Consider the following 20895-nt stretch of genomic DNA (forward strand, 5'->3'; position numbering starts at 1 on the left):
AAAATAACCTGCGACGCACTCTCACAAAGTATAGATACTGTATAATTTTTACTTTCAAATAATAATACAAATGAAGTTACATGTTTATATAAAGAGTTTTTTTGTGTGTGTGGCTTTTCTCCATAATTTTTCATCTTCTGAAGAAATAACATCTTGCACATCATATGCGAACACATTTCACAGCAGAACAGCAGATGACTGTGGCATTAACCATTTCAGCTGGTTTAGTACCATAAATATCTGAACTATATTCTTTAACAGAAGCCAAACACAAAACCACTGCAATGAAAAACTATGAATGGAAACCTGCATTTCCCCATTTGTCAAGAGGAACTGTAACTGCAACCAGCTTAACTGCAGCAGGAATTAACATGGTTCCTCTGAGGAGATGGTGGACTTTTTCTGATCGAGAATATAAATACAAAGAAAGTAATATGTGTGAAAATCTGATAGCTATACCATATTCTGTGTGTAGTGAACAAAATTACTTTTATGAATCTGTGGCGTGTTTCTATAAAAATGCAGTAAAGAAAAGTTAATGTACTGTGGGTTGTTTTTCTATGAAAATAACTGCTATGTGGTCCTTTAAAAATATATTTCTCCTAAAATAAAATAAAAAGTATCCATCACTGCACATCCCAGATCTCACAGAGAAGAGGTGTGAATTTGTGATCATTCACTCTCCATGACATCAGCATCTCTGCATGATGATGGTTAAATGTCCGTAACTCTGTAAGACGACCCAAAAGACATGCAAAGTGTTGAGGGTTATCTGGGTGGTGAAGTTTGCAGAATTTCTGTAGAATATCTAGCAGGGGTTCTTGAAGCCTTTCCACTGACTCTCTGTCCTTTATGTATTGTCGATCTGGTTACGGTTTTAAAAGAAAAGAAGTAATTAGCAGATGCATGCTCTGATACAAATGCAATTATTTACACCAATAACTGAACATAAAAATATTCAAATATTTACACCAGACACTGATGTTCACACCTACCAAGAAAATATATTTTCAAATTAAGAGGTAATAGAAATGCTTAACATTGTATTTTTGGTTTGGAGTTGTCATGTAAGCTTACCACTTCCAGCTAGGGAAAACTTTCAACTTTTTCAAAAACGGAAGAATTTTAACTCGTAAATGTTTCTCTAGGGTTGTATCATCATCTCCCAATGCAGTTCTGCACCTGGGTACATCCTGTGATGCATTGCAACAACTGAGCAACACGGTGTAAGTTCTTGGAGGTGGAATACAACTGGCGAATTTGCCCAGTGGAGAAGAGTGTACGTGCAGGTCACCAGGGATAAATATCTTCATCCTCAGATTAGATTTCTTTGTTAGAAAATATTTGTCTTTTTATCTTGTTCATATGGAAATATGTGTTGGGGTATTTGGAGAGTGAGGAAAAGAGGAGGATGTTTTTTTTTGTCACTGAAATTTTCAGTGTAAAAAAATTTCCTGAGCCACACTGACTCAAAGAGTGATGGAATTTCTTCACCTTCCCGTCTTTCATGAAACCTAATTTGGAAACCTCAGTATTTGTCTTTTGTTCTGAAGCATCAGGCCTCTCCCATTCCTATGATAGTCAGTTTGTTTGAGGCACTATACAATTTCTCCATATTTTATAGGCAGAGGTGGTTAGTTTTGTGTTGTTGAATAGTTTTTACAGCAAAGCCTGAAATCAGGGCTGAGATGCTATTGTGCCGATACTTCTGAAAGGTCAGTTTCCAACACTTTATATTTGAGAAGGCAACTTGCTACCATCCTTATGCTCTTGCCAACTAGTACTTGTTCAATAAGCCTGAAGACCTTCATTTCCATTCTCTATTCTAAGTTACACTGTTTCCTAATTTCCCTCTAAAAAATGTGACATTCCACAATGGTTTGTAGTGATGTGCATGTAACCACCTCTGGGATTTTCTGAAGGAAGAAGCCTGTTATACTAATCAGTGAAGAGATCCAGTAATGTTTTTAAGCGGGGTATTATTTAGGCACTTTTTTCCCCTGTATGCAAAACCAAATGGTATAGCAGGACATTTGGAGTTTGGATCTGTGTGCTTGTTTTTTGGTTTAACAACTGAATATACTGAATATGCGTGTATGCTCACTTACTCTAGTAGAATGTAAGTTTTTACAAGTCTTAGGTCACACTCCTCATGCTTTCTTTCCAAAACCACTAATTCTGGATGAGAAGTTACCTGGAGACAGGATAACTATGGCTGTGAGTAGTGCATATTCTTCCTGTGTCATCTTCAGCTCTCCAATACTTTTGTAAAAATTAAACATGGGAGTTATGAATTCATCTGAGATACCTGTGTGAGAAAAAAATGTTATAATACTTTTAAATTATTGACATAATCTGGTTTATTGCTACAGAGGAATTCTGTAGCGTTTGAAGCCTTGACTGTCTTGGTGGGAGCAATTTACTACACAAATCAGACCTGATGCAAGACAATTAGTTATAAAAGTGCAAGCACATCCTTGTTTTCCAGATGAGACTAGAAACAGGCAAGCACTGGCAATTTATTTTCTCATAGTTTTAAAGTCTTTCTCTCAAGTGATTCCTTTTCCACTACAGGTTTATCCATCTAGCTCTTCAGGACAAGTCTCATACATGTTTTTCTCGCTGTCTGCTGATATTCTAGATGTCTTCTGTTTCCAGGATGCACAGTTTGCGAAACAGTCCCCATGTCCCGTCTTTACCTTAGTTATATGGAAACTTCTCGGAGTGTATGGTTTAATTCTAGCCTAACTCTACATCTAAATGCCTTGGGCAGTTGCTTCTGTTGTCTCCATAAAGAGACTTAATTGCTCCTTTTATGTAGCCTGAAACTTTTGCTAGGTCTAGGATTACCTGTAGTCCAAGATCAACCTGTTTGCAACTACTACTAAGCATAAACTAGCATATTATAAAGTACAGGACCATAAATAGTTAAAATCCAGCCTGATTTAAGGATGGAATCATGTGAATCTCTCACCATCAGCAAAACTCTGGCATTACCAAACTGGGGCATGCTGGTAGGGCTTCCTCTTACTGACTTTATCATCAGGTCACAATGTTCTTCCTTAGACTTAAATTACAGATGTACTCCATTCTGCTTTTTGGTATAAAAGAGAAGTAGGCCCTGTGACATCAATTTTTTTTTTTTTTTTTTTTTAAATGGTGTATGAGTCACTCAGAACTGCCACTAAACTGTTGACAATGGCTGCTTGACAGCTCTGAAGCAGAGGCAACAACGAGGTGTGGCCATCCAAACCAGTGGTTCTGCAGCAAGAGCCTTTTGGCTTTCCTCAGCTGAAAGGATGGACACCTCCTCTGTTCCCACAGATGAGGGCCATGGGATTTCCTGTCATTTTATTCTTGATTTTGAGCTGTTCTAGGAGAAGCCTGTGTAACTTGGTGTGGAAATCACATGAAATAATGAAGTTTTAAGTGTTGCATACAACACAAAGCTGAAGTCCAAGACTGGTGAGGTCTGGAGTGCCTCCAATAGGGGAGATTAGAAATGAAACACAGCAGGTGGAACTCAAAGAAAGGAAACATGAAGCCACTTGACTTAACGCAAAACAGTCACATTTTTCTGTGACAGTGACAACTTACTTCAATCAGTGGAATAGTTTTATGTCCCAACAGTGAAAGTATGGTCTTGCAGGGTGTGGTTTATTTTGTGGCTGAATGATGTGTTTAGTCATGTGACATGAGCAGCCACTGTTCACATTACAAGCCACAAATCTTGTTTTTGTAACAAGTTCAACACTATTGAGAAGAGTCTAAGCCAATTAAGCAGATATATACGATGTGGGTCAGCTTGTTCTGTGGCAGTTAGTAACACACCTGGAGCTTTATACAGAGCAAACAATAGTCATAGCATAACACTTGTTATTGCTAACTTTTGGGGAACCACCTGCCTCTCTCTTGGGCAGTTTTAAATGCCAAAGTTCCTTACAATATGATATATGTAAGGAACACATACATATGACAGAGTCTTAAAATTCATGTACATCTAGAAACAGGGGGAAAAAAAAAAGTCTAGCTGAGCCCTAAAGCAGAGCAAATAAATGCCTTTTGTGGAAGTGAATAGCTTAGCAATAACATGAGAAAAGTCCATGAGAAACTGGTTATTTTTAGAAGTCTCTGTGCAAGGTATCACACTGCTGGGCATGTTCATCTTGGCAGCAGACAGGAAATGGGAGGAAGTGGGCTGTGACTAAGACTCCGACCATTTGTTTCTCATATTAATAATTTTTTTTTTTTCCTCTTTTTTGGGGGGGTTCAGGTTAGATTTCAGCTGGATGAATTCACTGTTTTGCTGACCACAAAGCTCCTCAAGTCCTAGTGTCAGAATAGCAGGAGTGGGATGAAAATGATGCTTGTGAACTAGGTGTGGAATAACTAATTCAGGTCCTCACTGGTCCAGGCACTGTATAAGCATGCAGTAAAACAATCCTTGCCCCACGAAGCTTATAATCTAACATTAAGAAACTGAAGCATGGATGAGTGAAGCAAAAAATTAGTGTAGATGTGGAAGCAAATGTAATTAAGGCAGAGAGCTTCTCTACATTACTGTACTCCAAAGAGAAGAGGTAAAAGGGAGTAAGAAGGGATGTTTCAGCAAGAGAACAGAATTTTGCAGTCTTTAAACAGATACATGTCACAAGACAATTATGAAGAAAACGATGCAAAATGAGCAGTTCTGAGACTAAGATAATATTTTTTCTCGGTTACTAGTTTTGCACTCATCCCATCTGTGCTGGAGTTTCCCTGTTATTTCATCATCCTGTATGCACGTTACACAAACCGCTGTTCCATCACAAGAGGGGGCTGTTTTCCAATGTGATTGAAAATGCTTCAGTTTGGATTTAATAAGCTTCACCGGGAAGCAAAAAAGCAGGAAACAGATGTTTAGAATTTGTGGGGTTTTTTCTTATCTACTGTACAAGATATTGTTGCTTCAGTTCAGGTTATCAGAAGAAGAATTAAAGGCAATTTAGTGCCCATGACTGGAAAGGCTAAAGAAAAAATGAATTATATGACTTTTCAAATGTCATTGTTACAAATCATGCTCTAAAAGGGAAAAAAATCAGATAGATAAAGTTATATTTCTGGCCTCACTGAGAACAGAAAAGTTAACTGTGTCTAACTTTATTTAGATCAGACGAGAGCCCTGCAGAGTACTGTGTCAGTCAAGCAGATCTTCCTGGTCAGTGTGAATGGTGGCTCCTTAACTTTTTTTCAGAAAGGTTTTAAAAACTTTGTTTCATGCAGCATTATGGCAGTAAGAACATGCTCCTCCTTCATGTTGCATTGTGCATCATTCTGAATTGCGCAGATTTCTGCCTAACCACCAGCCCAACTCCGTCATCTGTGGAAGACACTGCAGTTAATTTGATTGATTTTGCTATGTTAATGCACGACTTGCTGTAAACCCCAGAGTAGTCAATGGAAAATACTAGCTTTACTGAGTATGGCCTTGCAGCATTAAACTGCAGCAGATTTAAATCCATGAGCATTATTCATTCAGCATGCCTTACTTCTTACACAATTTCATTCCTATCTATAGCTTAAGACACGGCATTGTTTTAGACCTTGCCTTTTTTAGGGTTTTGTTCCTGTGATTTCTCTCTGAAGGTAAGGTAACTGTTGCTTTCATAAGGTTTGCGGTTTCAGGCCATAAAAAATTATCTGGTTAACATAATCCTGAAGTAGATGTTTTTACTGTGATATCGAGTCAGTATTGGCAGTTTTTTGAGACAGTATTCTCTCTTCTATTTTGTCTGTTCAGTAAAACTGAATAGATTAATCTATTGCAAGAAAAAAGCTTGAGAATAAGTACTAATTAACAGTAACTAGCGCTGTGTGATTAATATGGATAAAGAGATTTTTTTTCTTGATAAACATGGAAGTGCCAGTGGATATGAAACCAATGGTATAGTAGTAGCTATTTTATGAAAATAAAATATATTAATTACTTGCAAAATTACATCTTATCTTCCTCAGTGTTTCATCTACCAGAACTGCTTTCCATGCTGCTTATGAGATCTCCCTTCTAAGCTATTCAAATTAATCAGCAGCCAACCAAATTCATTCTATTGATGCTGAGAGCTGAAAAGGGGAAGATCTAGCCAGGAAAGAAGATACACCAGAGCATGTGCACGTGACATCATCTTGTAGAGGTTGAATGGCCAACTTAAATCAGAGGTTAGTGTGTGCCAAGAAGGACTCACAATCAGGATAGCAAAAACCCATCTTCTTAATCAGTAGGACCACTGTGAAGCCATCATTGCAAGCAAAGAAATCTTAGTTAAAAAGCAAAACAAAACAAAACAGAACAACAAACCAACCAAACCCGAAAGGAGGATGCAAATGACAATGCCACATACCATCCTTTGGCAGTGGCCTGAGTGCCTGCAGTCGAGAGAGAAGTGTGGTCTGGCACACAGCAGCAGCATCTGCACTGCCTCGAGCTAGTCTTCATAGGTCAAGTCTAAATAAGTTTTTGGCCTGGAGAAGCACACTTACGCAGAAGAAAAGAGATTGGATCTCCTGACACCTGTTCTTGTTTTCATGGGTATAAATTAACTCCGTAGATACAATTTAAACACTTTTAGCAACTCCATTTGTAATTCAGGAACATGGCACTGGCTAACTTGGTGTGGTAGCTTGTGAAGGACCATACAGGAACAGAAAAGCTCTTTCCTATAGCTTGCAATTTAAAGTGGTCCAAATTTCTAAATGTTCTGAGCAATGTGCCAGTTTGGGGACAAGTCACAGGATGGTAAGTGTCTCCTTCTGTGTGGATGCACATGACCATTTGGAGGGTTAGACACTTTGGACTCGGCAGTGAAGATCATTTCATTTTGTTTCTCTGCACAAACGCCATCACAATGGGGTTTTGAAACACCACTGTTATTCAGTACTAATAATCAAATAATAAAAGCCAAAATCAATGGAAGTAATTAATTATCCACTGTTCTGGTGCCAGATTTTGCATCTGATTGCACGAGTCTCTTGTCCAAATCAATGGGAACTTTGTATCTCACATTCAAGGGCAAAAGGTGTACTCTTGCCAATGCTTTGAATTGTGGCTATTTCTTTTTTTCCTTGGATCTCACTGTACTTCAGCACCTGTAACCCATCCAGGAAGACAACAGTATATTTCATAATGTAGGTGTCCTGTTGCCAACTGAATATTTGGGTCCAGATTCTTCTGTTTCTGTCCATATCAGATAGTATCTTATTCCCCAATACTGAAATTAGTAGAACCACTCTGTATTATAAAATGATGAAATAAAAATCTGCATCTCTTCATGACCACTGAAAGCCAGTGTCCTTAGGAAAACAAATTGTAAATGCTCACTGAGAAAACATTCAGTATCTCAGCACTGTTTCTTAAAAATATTGTACTGCTAACAATGGGGAGAATTTTCTTTCAAAATAACAGAAAGTAACTAAGCATTACATTACTGGGATGTTAGCCTTTCACAAAATGAGTCAATCAGTCACAAGGTGGTGTATGTGTAGTGAAGTATCAACTAAGATTGCTAAGTGGCACAAGCTCTTATTAACATTAAATAAAATTTCTGTATTCTCATTAAGTCTCAATATTAGTGAGTAGGAGAGGATTTCAGTCTCAGGAGCAGCTAATGAAAGAATTTCCTTAACACCTTATGGAGAAAGACCATCAGGGCACAAAGGTAGTCACTGAGATGCACCAGGACTTGAGCTATACAGTCAAGAAAAGAAACGAAAATACACCTCATCAGCATGAGAATAAAAATGAATGCTGCTAATCCTCAAAGGTCATCACCACCAGATCTCTCTCTTCTTCATCAGAAGAAAAAAAAAAATCAGTTCCATACAATCAGACTGGGGAAAACATAAATATTAATAGATGAGAGCGGCTTCAAAGTGGACATGGTGGCAGGTGACAGAAGTCTGGACAGCTTGCTTGTGACTTTTAGGCAGGATCCCCACCACCCTCTCTGACTTTATGGATACAGACATCAAGACTTGACAAGAGGACTTAGGTGACATAAAGACATTTGTCTGCACCTAAAAATATGCAGACAGAATTTCTGACAAACAGCAATAATTTATGACTGATGGCCTGCCAGTGTTTAGGACCTCACTAGGAGCCATAAATAATCTTGATGATTCTTCCTCCTTCCTTACCTATAAATTTAATTTCTAAACTCACTCAACTATCACTGAATTTCCTCTGCTGCTCTCTATTATCTTTGCAGGGTGTTTCAGTTTGCTTCATTTAGTCTTTTTTTTCAGTGAGGTGTATGTAAAAAACAAAGTCGCTATCTCCAAATTTATGTGTAATTCTCTTGGGTTTAATCTCTTCTGGACAGTCTTATCTCTTGGACAGGATAATGGCCAGCTGCAGCTTTTCATAGCTTTTGTCCTTACTGGCTAAGGCTGAATGAGGCTGCTTAGGTTTCTACCTTAATATCACATTTGGTACAGGCTATTATTCAACCTAGAACCCTGGTATTGAGTCCTATGACATGCAGGGATGTGAACTGCTTATTTAGTATTTTTGAAAGTTGTATATGTAAGCAGTGATAACAGAAAAATTTGAATGCCTTTCTTTCATTTTACTTAGACACAGGACACCTGAAAATGACCAGGATTTAAACCACAAAAATAAACTGTTTCAGTAGTAGATCTTTTAAAACAATTTGAAATTATTCCATTTATCTAAATGTGTAATTCTGGAATTTATTCTAAGACAAAATGTGCAGAAAAATAGCACCATTGTGGGCTCTTAAAGTCAAAACAAAAAACTGGTAGCTTGTGTGATGATGAACAAGATGCCTCTGAAAATTCAGTGAACACTGAGAAGTACACTTGGGAAGCATGAGAGAGTCAAGCCTACCTAGTAAAAATCCTTCCTATTATAAACCAATCTGCTTGCATTTTCGGTTTAAAGGAAGGAATACCACTAACTGACAGGCAATTACCAGTACTGAAACCATAGGCAGAGGGATGTTTAAAAAACACATTTAAGCCTTTTCATGCAAGGGACGCTTCCAGGTTGACAAATACACTCTAGCATGCAGCAATATCAGCCCAAAATGAGGGACTGGAAATTTTGAGTGGTTTCTGTGTCTGTGCAGTAGCATTAACAGTTAAATAGCATTGGTAGCAGCAATTAAATTAGCACTGATACTAAAGCAAAGATTTACAAGCTACTTTGTTGTTTACTGTCAGAGCATCATTAAGTGCAGCCAAGGAAAATGTTTTGAAGTAGTCCTGAATTTGCACAGAGTGGAGAAAGAAAATACATGGAAAAGGGTATTTTGTTCTGTATTCTGGCTGTTAATAGAAGGAATGAATGCAGCCAGCAGTATGTAAACTGGATTATCCTGCTGTAGTATAGGGAGGGAGAAATTCTAGCAGCAGTATTTCCTCGTATGTCCCCAACTCGATCCTGGCTTGAGGGAAGATGTTTTAGAGAGCTTTTTCCAAGAGCAGTAAGATATACGTGTGTATATATACACACTAAAAAAGTTACTGTGTTTCATTTATTGGGAACTGTTCAGGCCAGGTTTTGTTCTGATCCAGGCCTCATTTTTAATTTAATTTGGAGGGGTTTTTCTCCACAGAAAAAAAAAAAAATGCAGGGAATCTTCATTTGGAATAAATAATCCCACATTTCAAATCGTTACTTGTCTTGAAATTTTCATCTACACAAAATGCTATTTTTTAAAATCTGCTTCATGACAGGTAAATAATGTTACTGCAGCATACAATGTCATATTCCAGCTAGTTATGCTATGATATGAAATGCTATCTTTAAGTCTAGTACATATTTGTAAAAAATAATATTGCATCTCAGCTGGACTCAGTAGTTGCAGAGAGTCAACAGGCCATTTTAAAATTATGAGTAAGGAAAAAATATTGGTATGACATAATGATTTATGTAATTTTCTGGATCAAAGTATTTCCTGCTTCTATTTTTTATAAACAGTTGACACCCTGAACAAGAAGATTGATACTCACTGTATAGGTTAAAGGAGAGAAGCTTTCAGTAATTATGTATTCATATGGATTAATTTCTCTAAAACCAATTTTTATCAAAAATTTATGTTATAATCCAATAGAAGAATCTCTTAATGAAGACATTTGGATCCATGACAACTCATTACAGTTTCCAGGAAATATCTCTGGCCTTCTTAGTACACTTCTCTGCCTGCAGAACCTGGACTAGAAGTCATTCATATAACTCTGGAAGTTACCATTTTCAGTCCATCAAACAATAGCCTCTTACTATAAATCAAAATGAAATATATATAAAAAACTACAAAACATAAACCTAGAAATGAGTATGCTAAGCCAAACTAAATACGTATATTTAGCAAGTGAGTTATTCTCAAATTTTATAACTCCTTTTCAGGGTCTCAAATATGTAAGTATTGGCCTAATTTTGCATACATCAGTAGTACCCTCACATTACTGATTTTAAGAGTTTCAGAACTGAGTTCAAGCTCATTTCTATGACTAGTACTGAGGTTAAATGTTCTTCTGTCTCTTCTCCCAACCATTAAACAGGAAGGCCAGAAGCCAGATTCTATAGACAGACTCTCTGATTCAGAATTGTTGTTACACTAGAATTTTGAATGATAGGTAGCTGGGGCTTGGGTAAAGTTTTCTGGTCAATACAGAAAAAGGCAGAACAATCAGTAATGCATCAGTGGAGCACAAAGAATACAAAACAATGCAAAATATTACTTTGTTTTAAGGAAGAAACAATATCCAGCTCTGTTTGGCTTTTCATAATTATTAAGATTTATATCTAGAATGAATAGAATTTATCATAACCACTTAGCCTTTGATGGACCTTAAGAAGCAGAAAACATACTGAGAACATGCCATGTTTATAATTCTTCTATGCACCTTGTGCAGTGTGATTCAATTTTACCAAACTGACCTTAAGAATAGGTGGGCCCCTTTAGTCATTTCCAGTAACATGCTAAAAATTTTTTTTCTTTCCTTCTTATAGTGATTGCCTTTGAAAGCATATTGATATTTTATGTGAATAATTTGAAGTGCTGGTATTTCTTCTTAGTCATGCTTTCATGCTTATCATTGGAGACTTGCAGTGGGTTTATGTGTCATAGCTTTATTCATAATACTTGCAATGTATAAATAAACCTTTACCTTATGACCTTTAGACTCAAGGCTGAGTTAGATTTGCTCTAGTTAATATAAAGAACAACATTCAGATAACCCTGTTTCACTGCTAATAAACAATTTTACTAGCTTTCCAAGGGCAAAATACTGCCACAGAAGTGCAATGATGTGGTTTATTTTTACCTCGTTAAACAAAATACTTACCACTATTGCGAATTCTTTCTTCTAAAAGGACAGTATGTCCTGTAGGAAGTTTCCTACTGAAGATCTCAGCTGAACGGAGGAACATGGCTTCTACCGCTGAGCCCTTCAGCAAAGCAATCTGATCTTCATGATCAAGGGTTTGGAAGCCTGGGGAAATGTTATAGATAAATAAGGCAGCAACAGAAAAGTCCCTGCTATTTTCTGTCCTGAGGCTCTTGCACATGAGGTGTTACATATCTGTGTAACCTTGACATTGATGTCAGTAGGGTTGCCAAGTGCTGCAGAAATTGAAACCCAGATTCCAGAAAATTACACGGATTTGGACCTCACCGAAGTTTGTGAGCATTAGACTTGTGTTTCAGTGTTCATGGTACTTTAAGAGGAATGTGTTAAGCAAAATCTAGTGTCATAGTATAACCAATAGTGGGCATTTTGTCCAGCCTGGTGCTTTTCCCTAACATCTTCTGCCCTGTTTCCACCAGAGCTCTCTAAAGGACTCTCCCACTGCCATGCTGCTTTCAGCCTTTTCCATGCTCTAATGGCAAAAATCAGCATCTGAAGCATCTAATTTTAAATACTTCACCTTGCCTTTGGACTAATATACTATTTTGCACAGAGGCTTCCTGCTATGTTTTAAATAAGCATTTCTCTTTTTGGAGGAGAAGGACTCTAAAACCCACTGAAGAAATCAGGAGAAATTTGGCAACTTGTGTGACTACACAGCAACTCCTCTGAAGAAGAACAGGGAGCTGAAGATCATGGGAAACTCTCCTCATACTTGCTAATGCAGGCACCCAACTTATACCCATCCCTGATTCTGTGAGGAAGCACAGTAAAAGAGAAAGTAGAGAATGAAGCAAAAAGGTGATAAACCCTGCCAGATGTACTCTAAGTCAACACTGAAAATAGTAGATTATTCAATTACAAAGCTCCTCCCTTCTTCATTCCTGCGAGCCAGTATCCCAGTTAACATGAAAAATATAGTTACAACTGCTGTGCTAGGCTTTTTTTTTTTTTTTTTAATTGTTCAACATATTATTCCTCTGAGCAGAAAGCTGTTTTTCTTTAGACAGTGTCTGAAGAATGCATATGTGCCAGAGGAGGCTGCATTTTTGTAGTCTTCAAAATATATACAACAATCACCAATGGCAACTGAAAGGCATGTAAACTGCAGTAACAAAATTTGCCCCAACACACTGGATATACCTGGTAGTTTTTTAGTGAATTCCACAAGAACCTGCACATGACTGGTAGCCATTTCTGTTAAAATCAGAAAATTTCCTTCAGCACTGAATTCCTCGTGTAACTGTTAAAAACCAAACCAAACAAAATCCGTTTAGTATTCACTGTCACTTCATGTTTAAGAGCATAAAATGCAAGAATTATTAGAGGGGATCAGGCAAGATATCCATCTAACATTGCAATTTGTCTCCAATGGTTGTCCATTTTCTGCTCTGTAATCCTCAGCTTCATTATCTGCATCTCAAAAATGAATTCATCAATGCACTTACTAGTTTTTTTGACACTTCCTGTGGTATTTGTTGCTTACTGTATGAATCCATGATGTAATCAAGAAGGTTCTGCTGTTCTGGGGTAAATTCTACTTTCTCCTATACTGGCAAAAAAAAAAAGCCCATTATGAAATGCAGTCACAGAAATGATCTAGCATCTCTTGCTTTAGGCAAAAGCTGTACATCTATTTCTCACACTTGGAGACAAATCAGACAAGAAGTTTGCTCATCACTGATATTTCTATAGAAGTATATAGAGAGGTGTGTAATGCTTCTAAACTGCATGAGTTTGTGTGGTTTATTATTAGAAATAAGGAAATGTTTAGCAAATAACTAGGTATGCTCAAACTTTATTATTACCCCCCTCTCCGTATGTGATATATACCTGACATATGTATCACAGAAAAAATACTTTATGGATTTTATAGATGCTTTACTGACTTTTGACTAAAAATATCAGAACTACTATAATCAAGGTATTTCCTTGACTTGGTGGGAGATGGAGTTTTCATTAATACAGACAGCTCCAGAGGGTTTGCAAGTACTCTGTACTGTACACTCTGTGAATAGAGAGTACTAGACAGATTTAGGTCAAATGTCACCACTACTGTACAAACTATTACAAGAATTTTCTTACCCTATATATTTTAGTTGTAGATGTCACTTGTTTCATGTCATGGCCTTCGTTATCTTCATTGACTGTCTGATCTGGGGGCTGTTTCACATTTTTCCGTAGCCTTTTTGACTTGCATTGTATTTCTGTTAACAGACCTGGAACACATAATACAACAGATAGCAATTGGATTTATATATGCCTCAGGCATTGAATAAGTACATAAACATGCTCATGAACACCCTTTACACTAACAAACCCACTTACCTGTGCATATCATCTCTTGATTGTGTCATTATCTTTGGGTATGAGTCTAATGAAACATACTAAGTACACACTAATGAGGAGTCTAGCCCAGCAGGAGCCCATCTGCAGAGGAAAACAGTTGATTCTGGTGACCCAGCATCCACACAGTGTGCATGTCAGGGGTCTTGCTTTGGACCAGCTCTAATCTTACGGACAGAAAACCCGTTAGTGATGGGAATGCACTGGAGTGTGCCTTTGGTTTGTTTCTTCCAAAAGAAAACCCCTTCATGTTCTCCAAAACCCAAACCAAAGAGCAATAAATGGGAAAAATTGGAAGACTGTCATCAAAAGTGCGCTCCTCATCTCATCCAAAACAGTAATCAAGGTGCAGTTGTTCTTACACAAAGGGCACTGGATGTTTTCAATAATCCTTAACCAATATTGTGGCTGTAGTGCAGAATCTTCACACAGAACACCCACTCACAAGAGAGGACTCCATGGCTTTCGCCATTACAGTGTCACTATACAGATAGACCAACAGCTGAAAATGTAGGCTCAGAAGTAACTCAGGCTGGAAAATGTACCTTCAATATGTATTTATTCAAAATGTTACCCAGCTGGTCTTGCTATTTTGCATTGCATTGTATTAGAGAACTGAATAAAGCCCTGGTTTTACTATGGCATTTTGCTAGGTCTAATGAAAAGATATTTGCATTTGTGATTTGGTTTTGGTGTTTTTGTTCTAGACTACATTTCAGTACTTTGAACCAGGGAGCATCGTTGTGTGGATGTCATAAAAACTAGCAATTTGATTGTGCTAACAAAAGAAAGGGACAATAGGTAGCCTACACAACCTGTGGAAGGTAGCCAGAAAGCACTAATGAAAAAGTAAACAGCTAAATATTCGTCTAAAAATAAAACTATCATCATAGGACTTCTCTTTCTTTCTTTCTTTTTTTTTTTTTTTTTTTCCTGAGCTTCTTTCAAGTGTCCTTCCCATTCTTCACCTTTGAAAATGCAGAGGAAGAAAAGAGGGTCATTCAATGAGTATATGATGGTGGAGGAAGATACCATGAAAACAGTGAATTTCGTTGTGAATGTTTTTAATTTCCTGTTTAAGCACTATATAAAATAACCTACCTGAACCACTGAGAGAAGAGGAAATTTACATGATTAAAATAAGACCTGCAAATAATACCTTGAAAGGGGGGAATAGGAACGATGGAGATAAAAATGGGTATCAAGCCATGTAATTTGTGCTGCCGCACAGCATCATAGATTTTTCTAAATTATTCAGTGCATCCTTTGGCAGTGTTAGTGGGCTTGTACTATTTTCCACCAGCTTAGGATCTGGTCTACTACTTTCCTAGGGAAAATTTGGCTTACATTTGCCTTAAGCAGTAAGACAGATTTTTCTCATGCTTCCTGCTACTGAGTAGTACCTTGACATCTTATTCTGGCTCCATTTAAATTAGCTGGAAACTCATATGACAAACAGGACTTTACTTTTTTACCTCAAAGATAGATATATTTCAATGGGTATTAAATGGATATTACCTTTCAGGAAGATTAGCAGAACCTGGGTCTTCCTTAGGTATATATTTCACCCAAGAAACTTGCAGTTTATATCAAAATGACAACAAATGACTGAAATTGATGGTTTGTAATTTTGGTCTGTCTGTAGTTTGCGTATAAAGGGCAGGAGTAGGATTGTTGAGAAGCCGTTCCATAAATATTTATAAGACCTTAACTCCTTGTTTAGAGGGAAAAAAAAGAATCCACAGAGATTGCAATTTCAATCCTACAAAATGAGTAAGTAAAACAAAGTTCAAGGTAACCTTTTATTTCCTAGTCTTTTTTTTTTTTTTCAAATAAATGCTCCATACTACTAGAAGCATCATGTTTTACTGTCCTGGATTGCCTTGAACTGAAAGCAATTATACAGCACACTCCTGGTTAAAAGCCATTAAATAATACCTTGCCAAACATCCTCATTGCAGTGCATTAGAGCACGCTTATGGTTAAGTCATGAGCAACACAAGATACCCAGTGTTTCCATTGCAGAGAGGGAGTCAGGTGGCAGTGGCACTCACTGGCTTTTATTTCACATATGCCAGTTAGTGAAAATGATAGGCCAGTTTAAAAGTTTCATGTGGGCCCAGTCAGTATTATTTACGCTGACCTATTTTTTTTTGTTGATGGATTGTTTTTTTTGTTCTACTGAGTCACCCAGGCTATTTTGAACCCTCAGAATTTTGGAACAATGGGTCTGGGATCAGCACAACAGAGGAGTTATTTTCCTCTGACGCTTAGGGACACATTGAGTGCTGTCATCACAGTGGTGCTCTCTGCTCATATATTTACATATTGCACGAGAATATGTCATATCTCGGGATCTTTGTGGCCTGTTCAATTTGCAGAATGAAAGATTAATTACATTAGGCTGGCAATGCATTCCAAATATTGATGGAGCTTATTGTTTCTCACAAAACCAACAGTTAATATAGTATCTTCTGATCAGATTGAGGGATAGAATTATATTAAAAATTCCAAGTAGATTAATTTCCTGTATGAACCTAAATTGGTTTCACACATATGTGTATGCTAAAATGATTGGAGCCATCAGGAAAAATAAATTGTAGCCCTGTTCATGGAAGGCAGGAGAACAGATGTTTACAGACAGTTTTCAGGAGCAAGCTTGCAAAAATAATGGATCCACCAACATTTTACTCACAATGAAGTTTTAAATGTGTTTAAAGTTGCACTCCAATGTCCCTGTTGTTCTAAGTTATCCAGTATGAAGTTAAGTGAAATTTATAAGCTGTCATTCTGAATAGAATAGTCGCTTTAATATGAAACATTATTAAAGTCCATCAGCTTTGTTTCTGGAGATGGTTCTACCTATGTACCTATGTGCAAAGCAGGAAAATCTATAGTGCCATGACAAAAGCTAATGAGACTATAAAAAAGGGCTAGTCCTTAGCAGGCCTTGTCTGATTGCTGGGTGAGGTCTGGGAACCTACATTTGGCAAGTCCACAGAAACTTCCTGCTAGCAGCAGTCCTCCTCTTTTCTTGAAAATGGCATTGTTTGAGTGCCAGAATTTGGACTTGGCTATTAAGAGCTTGACAGGGATAGCCCCAGAAAGAGTACCAAAGGGAAGTGCCATGTCTTTCCTGCTCTGGCTTCCACAACACTGCAAACTCCTTGCTCCTGGGGAGTCTCCCATAGACTTGCTTCCCCTAAGTGCTTTTTCTTCCCACTCAAGCAGGCTAATGGCTGTCATCTATGGCAGGACAGCCCTTCCTTCACTATTTTGTCAGCTCTTACACCCTGGTGTCCCTGACCACGAACTAAATCCCATTGCTTATAAGTGCATTCATCTTTTTCAACAGGATTTGATGCATAGGCACGTCATCAACTTTAATGTGCCTTCCACCTGCCAGATGATATCTTTTATAGCTTTATTACTAAAACCAGCCTAATTAAACAAATACAGTATTTGAAGCACACTCTGACTATATGATGCAAATACCTGTATACATACATTCAGCCAACATGCCCATTTGCTTGCATTTCCTTAGACGGCACTCCTGGCATTTTCTCCTCATGTACATGTCCATCTCGCAGTTGCCTCCATTTTTACACTTGTATACTGCGTTTTTTGTGATGCTTCTTCTGAAGAATCCTGCACAACACAGCAGTAACATAGGTAAAACACTCAAAGAAACAAAGTATTCAAGTTGAAGAGCACCTCCATCTCCATTGGGTTTTCTGAATGACACATCTGCTGCACTGCAAGTTTCTTTCAGCACCCGGATGACTATATTCTTGATATTTGTATTGACAACAAAGTCATATAATTTAATTAATCAACATGATAAATCATGGGCCCAAACATTAGACATTAACCCAAAATAAGGTCCTGGAAGTGTGAATGTTGGAAAAATTCAGACCCAAGTCTGAAACCTGCCAGGAGCAGGTTGAGCACCAGCAGTAGAGCTGTAGGGTAATACCATACAAATAGCCAGTGGAAAAATGATGAGTGTGTTAAGCCTCTTGAGGTGCAGGATGTGCAGCAAGAGTGTTGAGTAACTCATCACTGTTCCCTAAGGTCCTGGGAGCTGCAGAATCTCCATATACTGGTCTGCTTGTCCATCCCCAAGTTTAATAAGGAAGCTGCATCATAGCTACCTATTGTACACATGGCCTCCTCCCCTGTTTACAAGATACTCCAGCCTCACTCAATAAATACTGTCCATCTGACAAGTTAAGCAGTCACCTAATTTCACCTGGGCAGGCAGTTCTACTGGTATCATCACTGGATTCACTCTAAAATTGCACAGTGGTAACTGCAAAGAGCAACTGATCCAAGAAACTGGAGGACCTTTTCTCAGCCTGTCCAAGTCTTCTATTTGACTGCTGCCTAGCACACATCTGAGAGTGGTACTGTGGAGAAAATGTGGAATTCTCAAGATATTAAATGTAACTGAATAAAAGACTCATCACAAAACAAGAGTCTTTGCCACCAATGATGACTTAAATATGCCCTGAATTTTTAGTGTAACTTACTGTTCCATCACAATCTTTTTACATTGTCCTTCATGTGGCAGAAACTGTTTAGCATCAGCTACAGAGGGAATTGGTTCTCTTCCCCATCTGAGGACAGGTTTCTGAAATAAACTCCTGGGAGCTTTTGCTGGCATGTCACTGATTTATAGTGCACTTCAAACTAGTGCTCTGTGTAAATTTACTTTATCCAGAGCTATTCTCAAAGCTTTTGCTTTCTTATCGCCACTGGCTGCCACAATAAAACCACCATCATTTTCCAACCTGGCACTTTGATGCACTAAAAGAGGCATCAGATAAGACCCAGTCTCCCATACTCAAAGCATAGGGAAAATTCCGATGTGAATCTCAATTTTTGTCCATTGCATGATTTGTCTGTGTGTTTTCAGAATGCATTCAGCTAAGACACTGTCTCACTGAATCTAGGTGACATAACAGATGATGTGATGATTTTGCTGTTGTCAGATGACAATTTCCCAGCTTTGGCCCATTTTTTTTAGTTGCATAATCTCTTCCAAGTACCAGTGTGTAGCTACCAGTAAAACAATTCCACTATCTGGTCACAAAAAATTGGGCATTTCTCTGAATCTGCTGTAATTCCTGCTTGAAATCCCTTCCATGCTGTCTGCTTTATTGGCTGCTTTTCAAATAAATACAGTTGACTGGCACCAGTCTCTTTTGAAATGCAGATTGCTTAGAACCTCCAGCAGCCCCAGGCATTATTTTTATTCATTATTCGTGTGGTGTTTAATACATTACCATTTACTGGTCTGGGAAGGGAGAAAAAAGGCCTGGATTTAAGCTGTAGGTTCTCAGTGTCAGTTAAAGGCAACAGCATCTGCTTTACATCATTTATTAATTTTATTTGTTAAATTTAAATCCTGTAATTTATGACAGATATTAATTAGTAGTAAATGTTGAAAAGCTCTGCACAAATATTTATGACATTCTAAGTCCAGTTGATGACTTTATAGCTCACCCTACCCACAAGGTGTGCATTTCCTTTTTCATGGAAAAGGAAAGAAAAAGAACTTTAGTAAATTAATTTTTTTAAATATGGAAGAATTTGAAAGAAGAATGCAAAAATATGGATGCAAAAGCTAGAAACAAACAAGATTCAAGCATTCAGACATTTTCTTTTGAAAACAAATTTTTTCAAAAAGTGAAATGATGTGAAATGAAAAGTGAAATTTTTTTTTTGGCAAAAAGGAGTTTTAACCCTTTTTTGGATTCAGTTTTATCGTGAAGTGACTCTTGAATAATTTTCTTGAACAGACTTCTTCATGATTCATTTTGAAATTAGCTTTTTTATATGAATAGAATTTCTATATATATTATTCACTAATAATTCAAAATTAACTTAAACTGCCTGAAATACTTTATGTGTGACCTTCTGTACCAGGAAGAGTTTTACAAAAATTTAGAGGTAAATCAGAAATGGCATCTGTTAAATTAATGAAGGGGTAGCCCCAAAAAGCTGAAGGCTTTTCTGGCACAGTCTAATTTTTATCTGATCTTGCCAAATACAAAAAGCTCATGTTGGCTGGAAATGTTGAATTTGCTTTGTTCTCCTAGCTTGTCATGAATATGATTAATTATGGCTAGAGCTGCTCTAATGTTACTGATGCTGATTTTTCTTATGGAAATTATGGAAGTTGAAGGAGGACAGCTGTTACAAGTGTAGAGGAAATCTTTGTAAACAACTTTCTTTGCCATCCTGATGGCTAACTGCATTGGGTTTTCCAATTTAAAAGTTTTTGAAGGTCACAATTGCTAACAAAGTGCCTGCTCCACTCTGTCATACTATCAAGACATGCTCCAGTGTTCCTTCCCCCCATGGCCACATGGTGGGTGTTAGTTCGAGGAGAAGATTAAAGCAGGACCCATCTTTGCAAGAAGAATTCCCAGTCTGTTGTGAGAAACATCAAGCATTATCAGGAACAGTTTGAAGATTGCAAAAACTCATACGGCCAACCAGCACAGTGGGAGTTCACAACTAGTTTTTCTCTCAGCAGAACTTATTCTTAAAATGGCCCTTAAAATGCAGTATTACCATACAGGCTGAGGCTATACCAAAAAACCTTTGATGTCTGTCTGCAAAGATTGGCCCAGAAATGCTCTCTACAGCATCAGGCTTTAAAGCATAGTATATTGCTCCCTATACTGTAACAATGCCTGAACTGCCTCATTCCTTATGAATCATAACTGTAATGCTATTATTGTTAATCAAAGCAGCATTTTCTAAAATGGTATATTAGAGGCGAGAGAAACCTCAGGGAAGCCTTTTCTCTTTTTTTTTTTTTTTTGTTTTTTTTTTTTTTTTTTTTGTTTTGTAGTACTACCGGTAAATGTTGTGAGGGTAAATGTTCTGTTTAATCTGCTTTTGAATAATATGTAAAATATTAATGAAATAGTTCATACATATTTGTTACTGGATGGTAATATATTAAAAAAGAATATAAAGAAGTGCATACTCCTGCCCATATCTTTAGATGAATATTCTCATGAAGGAATATAAATAAAATCTTAATATTGTTCCTTCTGCCTAAGACAGACAACCAAAAAGAATGGAGGGTATTGCTGAATGCATTACCCATGAAAGAAATGAAAAAAA

At 37.4% G+C, this 20895-nt stretch overlaps 1 protein-coding gene across 3 annotated transcripts in view; it reads right to left on the minus strand.

Moving 5' to 3' along the window:
- Positions 1-263: 263 nt before the first annotated feature.
- Positions 264-20895, minus strand: part of NR1H4 (nuclear receptor subfamily 1 group H member 4) — a 33010-nt gene continuing 12378 nt past the window's right edge. Inside the window, exons 3-9 of one of the 3 annotated variants that reach the window (XM_009967161.3) lie at positions 17260-17400; positions 13492-13625; positions 12855-12953; positions 12550-12649; positions 11344-11490; positions 2195-2308; positions 264-865 (exon numbers count right to left, since the gene is read on the minus strand). In XM_009967161.3, coding sequence (XP_009965463.1) covers positions 627-865; positions 2195-2308; positions 11344-11490; positions 12550-12649; positions 12855-12953; positions 13492-13625; positions 17260-17400 — 974 coding nt within the window. In that variant the 3' untranslated portion in view covers positions 264-626. Of the gene's footprint in view, positions 866-2194; positions 2309-11343; positions 11491-12549; positions 12650-12854; positions 12954-13491; positions 13626-17247; positions 17401-20895 lie in introns of all 3 variants that reach the window. The other 2 variants (XM_033010221.1, XM_033010222.1) reach the window with 2 other exon arrangements.

The sequence above is a fragment of the Tyto alba genome, unplaced genomic scaffold (genome assembly GCF_018691265.1).
Source record: "Tyto alba isolate M040663 unplaced genomic scaffold, T.alba_DEE_v4.0 Super-Scaffold_2, whole genome shotgun sequence".
Classification (NCBI taxonomy): domain Eukaryota; kingdom Metazoa; phylum Chordata; class Aves; order Strigiformes; family Tytonidae; genus Tyto; species Tyto alba.